General features: G+C 36.2%; 1 protein-coding gene across 2 annotated transcripts; it reads left to right on the top strand.

Moving 5' to 3' along the window:
• The first annotated feature begins 1,649 nt into the window (after window positions 1-1,649).
• On the top strand, window positions 1,650-7,227 carry LOC110093110 (ankyrin repeat domain-containing protein EMB506, chloroplastic). Of its 2 annotated transcripts, none has more exons than XM_020817897.2 (7): window positions 1,650-2,063; window positions 2,776-2,855; window positions 3,076-3,171; window positions 3,264-3,362; window positions 3,469-3,567; window positions 3,655-3,753; window positions 6,812-7,227. In XM_020817897.2, the coding sequence occupies exons 1-7, from the start codon at window positions 1,721-1,723 to the stop codon at window positions 6,914-6,916; spliced, it is 921 nt and encodes a 306-aa protein (XP_020673556.1). In that variant the 5' UTR covers window positions 1,650-1,720; the 3' UTR covers window positions 6,917-7,227. The 2 variants fall into 2 exon arrangements, with proteins under 2 accessions (XP_020673556.1, XP_020673555.1); XM_020817896.2 differs by having other exon boundaries at window positions 1,652-2,063; window positions 3,073-3,171.
• Window positions 7,228-8,099: the final 872 nt, after the last annotated feature.

Raw genomic sequence — 8,099 nt, 5'->3', positions numbered from 1 at the left:
CTAATAGAATGACCTTTCTCTAAATTCCCTCTTCGAGTGGGAAGAATTAGACTCTTTATCTGCCAGCCCAGTCCTAAGGTATCTGCCCTGCACGGGAGCACAGGATCATCATAATTGGAGGTCACGGGCACCTCACGATAAGAGAACCAAATACTACCGAGCTTGGCAAGCTCCTCGGGTGGGTACAGTGTCAAAAGCGCACTGGCTTCCACCGGAAGAAGCAAATTCACTTCCCGGGAAGAGTTGCATGAAGAGGGTTCACCCTCTGCCATTCAAGAAGGGGAGATAGAATTGATGATATCATCAAGACAGTCGTCTCTTCCCTCAAACTGTCGGGTTGGATACCATATTCCCCACGCCTGACTATTTTGGGGTGCATTTCAAACCAGAAAAAGGCGCTAGTTTGTTCAGTTCAGTAAAGTTGACCGTCTTCCATGCGTAGCTGTGCGTGGCCGATGCGTTCCATTATTGTTGTATTTCAAAGCTGGGGAATCAGTCTCGTCATTCCAACGAAAAACTCATTGATAGCAGAATAGCCTTACCTTACTTAAGAGGGGCGCTAGCGCTTGACTGAGACTAATCAGCCATAAAAAGCAATGTAATAGGCTGTGAAAATGATTTAAAATTCTATAGAATTTATTTTATCTCTTGTAATCCTTTAATAGGATTTGTGATAAATGCTACTTAAATCCTAGGGTATCAAAAAATGAACCTACCCATTAATCCAGAAAAAAAAATTTCCAAATTCCAGTTGACCCGTTTAATAAACGAGTTGTGGTTTGAGTCGTCCATTTCTTTTTATTTATTAAACATGTTAGATTTTGATTGACTCACCTACTCAATTTGACTCGAAAATGAATCGTGTCATATTACTTCTAAAGTTTTTTTATTTATTAATTTAAATAATTTTAAAGTAAAACTAGTTATTAGGTTGGGTTTGTGTTGCTAGTGGATCAGATTCGGATTCAATTTTTTTGACTCGTTTACTAAATCGTGAATTCGTTGACTAAATTCGGGCCAGATTAATTTAAGATCAAACCCAAACCCGAACCATTTTGATGCCCGACGATCAAATAGTTTCTTAAAAGTTTTTAAGTACTAAGCATACATTTGTGATGTATATGTGAGTTTGATTTCCTTAAAAGATATTTTAAATAAATCCTCATAAAATTGGTATATTTGTTGAACTTTTATTAGGTCCCGTGTAAGGACGTAGAGGAACGTCCGGTCGGAGGTAAAATCCCGCCAAAAAACTCGGTATCGGAGGCAAAATCCCGCCAAAAAACTCGGTATTTGCTCGGTATTACTAGGTATTATTTGAAAATAACGAGGAATACCGCTCTGTGAAGACCAATACCGAGTTATACCGAGCAATACCGAGTTGTACCGAGTTTTTTCTAGGAAAAACTCGGTACTACTTTTGTATAACTCGGTATTGCTCGGTATAGGTTGGTATAATTCGGTATTGAGTCTTCACGTGATGGTATTCCTCGTTATTGTTTGGTATTGCTCGGTATTTCTCATTTTTTGGCGTGATTTAGTCTCCGACCGAACGTTCCTCGGTGGACGTAATAATTGTTCATATTTGTTAATGCATTATCTTATAATTTAGTTGATTGATGACGAAGATGTAACACAACGTACACAGTTTATACATATAGTCTTAGGTTATAGCGTCATCGAAGACTCGGCTAAGTACAAACCGAAGCAGAGACGAGGGATGATAGCAAGCGTGACGACGGCGTTATCTTCCTCTCGCCTCCTCGTCTCTCCGCTGCTCGCTTCCACTCTTCAGCTCTCCAATTCTCTTCCACCTCTTAGGTTTTACTCTCTGCCTTCGTCTAGGGGTTTTCACCGCCAGAGGTACTCCGAACCCCGCTGCTTCATCACACGAGTGGCCGAGTCTATCGCTGAGGGTTTCTGGGAAGAACCCGACGACGGATTTGGAAGTGAAGGAGATGAATCCGAGGACGAGATGATAGGGGAAGAACAAATTGAAACGGCTTACAGTAGACCTAGTAATGCCAGTCATTCTGAGTCAGAATACGAGCGGCTCGTTAAAGGTTCCTTTCTTCATACTTTTGTGGAATCTTTTGTTTTCATAGACTTTGAGTTGGAAAGAATGGATCTTTCTTCTGCGTTTGGATGGAGGCATCTAATTTCCATCTGGGATTTGATGAGATCATTATGCTATGCTATATTTTCCCTGCTCAAAGGATTAAGCCCGGGTCACAAAAATGCTGTTCTTAATAGTCATTCGCATTTGGAACCAACAAAAGCTTTATGTTTGCCACATTAATGAATTAATTTGTAACTCGATGAATATATGTTTTAGAGTTATTAGCAGATTTGAGAGAAGTTTGTGATGACTATAAGCTGCTGTGTATACTTTGTTCAATCATAAATACATGGGCATCAATATGATATTTCTTTATACGAGTATTCTTATATGTTCTCTCACATTACTAAGAGTTTACTGTCTGCCTTTTTCAGGAATTAACGATTTACAAGTTCCTTGTTGTCATAACTTATTGATATACTGTAGCTTTTCAAATACTTAGAACGTTGCAAAACCAGAGGTTGGATATGTACGAGAAATGCTGAAAATTTTTTATTGAAACAACATGAAGAAGTTTGCCAATGCAGTTTGATACTGGCTCAGAAAATGTTTTATAAAGTTTAAACCTGCCTTAGAAAACTAATTGGTAGTTTGTTTGTACTCTTGCTTGTTGTGCATTTTCTATCAGGTAAATTGTTTTCCTTTTGGTTTTCTAGAGGTTGAACAGTTGCTAGAGCCAGAAGAAAGAGATATCTTGCAACACAATGAAGTCCCTGATATCAGCAAAATCTCAACTGTTAAGTATCCCAAGTCAGAGATTATTTATTAATTTCAGCCTGATGTTTTAATTTATGATTTTAAGACAGCTGAATTTGATTGTTTAACATTTTGGAATGAAAAATGATAGTGCACTGGTTTTTTTTTATCTGAGATAAGCTTAACAAAAAATTTATTTGTTCCCTACCAACATAACATTTTAATCCTTCTGACTGCTTAATTCTTACCTATTATAGAAGAAGTGGAGCCTATTTCATTCTCTAGGATTGTCGCTTCAAATACCTTTAATGGATAAACTACTTGAACGTGGTTGTGATATTGATTCTATTGATAAGGTGTGTTATTCATCCTTAAGATAATCCTCCTGCTGATTATTAGAAATATTTATCTCCTGAAACTATAAAGCTTATGTAGGTTTAGTGTACAGGATGGTTACACTGCTCTTCACAAGGCAGTGATTGGAAAAAAGGAAGCTGTTATCAGCCATCTTTTAAGGAAAGGTGCAAATCCTCTTGTTAGGGATCGGGTAATGAATCAAGAATTTTCATATGCAAAGATTCTTAATAATACAGCCCTATAAAATTATGAAATCTTGCTTCACAAATCCTTACCTACTTCCATTGTTCCATCAGTGTGGTGCCACTGCTTTGCATTATGCAGTACAAGCTGGTGCCATGCAAACTGTGAAGTTGCTGATTAAGTATAAAGTGGATGTCAATGTTGCTGATAATGTGAGTTCCCTATTGTTTAACAATTTTCTATTTATGTAGGAATGTGATCCTTCTTAAAATATGATCATATACAATTGATGATTACAGGATGGCTGGACACCACTGCATATTTCAATGCAGAGTAGATCTAGGGATATTGCAAAAGTTTTGTTAGTCAATGGCGCTGATACGACTAGAAGAAATAAGGTAACGTCTTGATTATTTACATTTTATCTATGAGATTTACTTGTGTTATTTTTTTATTGATGAAGACTGTAAATTTTGATTTTAGATGCATGCAACTTTTGTAATTTGATCATGTTTATGTTTTTGAAACAGTAATGGGGGTATGACTATGATGGTGGAAGCTTCATGCTTTACATCTTTTTGATAGTTAACTCATACTATTTGTGTTGTTTTTAGTTTTCTAATACTTATTGGTATATTAAATTTTCTTCAATAGTTTTTCTCTTGAAATGATCCAAGCCTTATTTTGATCACCTCCTTCTGCTCTACTTTGTTGCTTTGAATGTTTACAAACTATGATGCACAGACACGGACACGGCGACACGGATACGACACAACACGGACACGGGAAACGTCAGTTATTAAAAATATAGGACACGGACACGGGTTGGACACGGTATTATAGTTTTTATATTTAAAAAATAGTGTATAAAAATTAAAGAAGAATAATTTTAAAAATAATTTGAAAATAATAAGTCATTTAACTAGAATTTGTGCTTAAAATGATTAGTATTAGGATGTCGAGAGTCTAGCGTCGATGCCATTTATCAGTCACCGAGAGAGGAGATGAAAATACCTTCACTGTCAAAAAGAAATGAAAATGAGAATATTCGATAATTGGGTATTAAGTGCGGACGTTGATTTGGTGTTGTGGATAGGAAATAAGAAATTTAATTTAAATTCCACCAAATACAATAAATTATATTTAAAAAAATTCATAAAATATTTAAAATATGCTTGTCGGACATGCGTGTCCAAATTATATTTAATATTTTTTAATCGGACACGTTTTTGGTGTGTTTGACACGTGTCGGACGAGTGTCGTGTCGGATACGGTGTCGGACACTGCACGCCTCTTTGAGGAGAAGTGTCGGTGCATCATAGTTTACAAATCTCATATTACATACAAATTAGTTTTGTTACCAATTTATACTATTTATAAATTCATTATCCATTTTTGCGTTTTCCATTGAAGAGAATGCTTATTACAATAGCTGGAGCCTTTGCTTGCTTGGTCAGTTGGTCAGGTCAATACACATCCTTGCAGTGCTCTGATGGTTCTTCATTCATGACAATTTAAATGTTGCAGAATGCAAAGATATGGTAGGAAATTTATGTGTTTGAAATTCATGTAAATTTGATTTCAATACCATGACAAATTTAGAAATAGTGTGTCAGAATAAAAGCAAAAAGAAGAAGACCCAAGAATCATTTGAAGGTGGTTATTCTTTCTCAAAAAGGAAAAAATAGAAAAAAATAGCAATAGTTATTATTCTTACTTGAAAAATGGAAGAAAGATTGGAAAGCAAAAAGCAATTTATGTTGTATTAGAAAACCTTACATCGAGTTTGGTGGACAAGGAAGACCGATCTTTATCTAAAATCACAATGCCAAAGAATATATTGGTGGATTCATCCTTTAACATTCCTGAGAGGAGTTTTAACCATAAGGAATTAGGTAAACCAAGAGGTGGTTAGCACTATCTTGGATAGACAATTGAAGTGAATTAATTAGGAAACTCATTAAAGGATGAAATTCAAATTAGCAAAGGGAAACCAAAGGGGGCCGGCGGTATGGATCCTTGGTGGCCGGCGGAGGGAGTGTTGGTGGTGGTCGGCGGGTGGCTGGATGGAGGATTGGCCGGCGGGAGGGCTTCTGCAGGCCGGCGGGTGGGGCTATGCAGGCCGGCGGCCTGGCTGACTCTAAAAGAATCGGCGGCACTAGGAGAGAGGAGGAAAAATTAAAGAAAATCTGAGATTTTCTTTGGCTTTGATTTCCCTCACCTCGAATCTCTCAAAACTCTACCTCCACGCAATAATCTTGGACTAATTCTAGAACTCACGAAGAGATCTAGTTCTCCCTTTGAACTCACTAAGAGATCAAAGGGAAGTGCACTCACAAAGAGAACAAAGGAGAATAATTTTCATTTCAACCAAAAACTAACTCATTCCAATACATGATGCCTCATATAAGGAGGCCCAAAAATAAAAGTTGAAAAGACAGAAATGCCCTCTGGGCTACATAAGCAAAACAATGCCCTCAGGGGCAAACTAGGAAAACTAAAATACATATGAAATAAGCTGTAAATAAATTAGAAATAGAGGCTCTGGATCGTAGCTGTCGATCTGCGCCGCCGGCGATGATACACGTGTCGAAATCTGATGTCCCCATCAAGAAGTTTTTGCCTCATCAATTTTGAATAGCTCAGAAGTTGAGACATTAGCATAGAAGCAAGTTAAACCTAGTGCTTTATCCAACGTATGATTTTGGATATCTACAGGAGGCTTCCAAAGATATTTTTCAAAACTCTACGAGGAATTTTCTGAAGGATCAATTCATGTAAATAGTAAAATGGTATAGTTGGGAGGTTGTAAAGTCAATCTTCTCTCACTTGAAGTTATGATTTCACCTTAATGAAATCCCTCTGAATGAGGGACACATGATTATGGGATCATACATCCATGATCACGATTTGGGCATTTGACATGAAAACATTAAATGGATCCTATTTGTTGAAATTCTGATGGACTGGTTTTTTAATGCAGATTGTCTATGGTTGTGATTTTCATATGAAACCATTGAAATCAATGTTGTCTCCAATAGTCCATAAATGCAATAAGATCACCAATCAGATTTCATGCAAGGGAGATTAAAGCCTTGAAAGCTGGACCTTTTAATCAAAGTTTATATTACAATAGGATAAGTATGACCTTAAAAAAGGGGAAACAATATACTATGGTGCTGTTTTAAAGCCATCCGGTCCTTCATGATTTCCAGTGGAGAATTTGAACTGAGAAATTTATCTATAGCAAGAGAACTCAAAGAAGAGATTGATCTATTGATCAAAACCTTCTGATTCCCAAAACTCAAAAAACTGATTATGATCTTTTCATATATTCTGATATGATTAATTTGTTAGTTTCATTGTGCATTTATCATGAATTACTGTAACTTTAGCTGTAAGATCTCTCTAACTAATTAAATTATGATATTACTCTGTTATGGATTTGTTTTATAGGATGGAAAGACACCTCTGGATCTCAGCTTATGCTATGGGAGGGACTTCAAGTCTTATGATCTGGCAAAGCTACTCAAACTTGTTCCTGCAAACAGAAACCCATGAAAGAACATCTGATGACCTATTTTCTCAAAGCAAAATGGTGAATTGCCTGAAGCTTGTGTGGTGAGAGACTCCAAATGGAATTTTGTCCCAATTTTTGGCTCAATCTAACAGTTCAAACAATCAAACTTAATGTAACCCTCGAAATGTTTCATACACTTATATGTATTTTTGGGAGTCGAAAATGTGAAGAAAATTGTAAATTTATGTTTGGATTGATGGTGTTGAGAAGTGAAGATGGTAATGCTTAATGTTTCATTGCAATATCTGATATGAGCAGTCAAGTCATACCGTTATTGGTGTGTGTTATGCAACTTGTGATAGATTTATTTTAATTGTTATTTTTGATTTTTTTTTTTGTATTTTTCATAAATAAAGTAATTTTTTTATTAAATTAAAATTTTATTTTATCTTATTTTTTATACATTGGAATTTAATTTTTATTATTTTCCAAAATATTTATTAAAACTTTGTATTCTACCCATCATTGTTTACAATGGATGGTGGGCGAGTACGGTTGGGAACTCCTAACACTTGCTCGATTTCTCTTGAGCGGCAATGCCTCTTAAGTTAGGCTTAATCAAGTGTGGGCTTGAAGGTTTTTGGAGTGGATGCTTCTTCTATATCAAATGGTCTCCTGCCAACTACAGTCTTTTGGGCCCCTCTCTCGTGCTAACTATAGTCCTTCCAATCAAACAAATATATCTATGTTGATTAGTGTAACTCCCACCATGTAATGCGCTCTATATGATGTACATACCATCAAGGCCTTCTCACAAGGAAGGGCCTCATTTATAATCGACTACAAATACTAGTTGATTCATTTAAACTGGACCAGGCCCCGTGATTTTTCCGTCTTTTTTAGGATTTTCCACGTAAAAACTCTTGTGCCTCTTATGAACGCTACACCCTCTCTCTTATCTGATTATATACTGGATCTTCGTACAATGCTAAGACATTAAACTATATATTTATCTACCGCCATGAATACTCCATGACGCAAAAAGTTGATGTTCCTAATTTAATTAAAAATCACTCTCCTTAAATAAAATCCCAAAGAAAAAGAGGGAGACAGAGAGAGAAATGGAGAGATATATAGAGCGTAAGAAATAAAGAGAGAGAGAGAGTAGAGTAACAATAAGATAGAATACACTTATTACATGTATTGAATCTAACCCGCTGGTTG

The sequence above is a fragment of the Dendrobium catenatum genome, unplaced genomic scaffold, assembly GCF_001605985.2.
Source record: "Dendrobium catenatum unplaced genomic scaffold, ASM160598v2 fragScaff_scaffold_122, whole genome shotgun sequence".
Classification (NCBI taxonomy): Eukaryota; Viridiplantae; Streptophyta; class Magnoliopsida; order Asparagales; family Orchidaceae; genus Dendrobium; species Dendrobium catenatum.
This window is presented reverse-complemented; position numbering and strand designations above follow the sequence as displayed.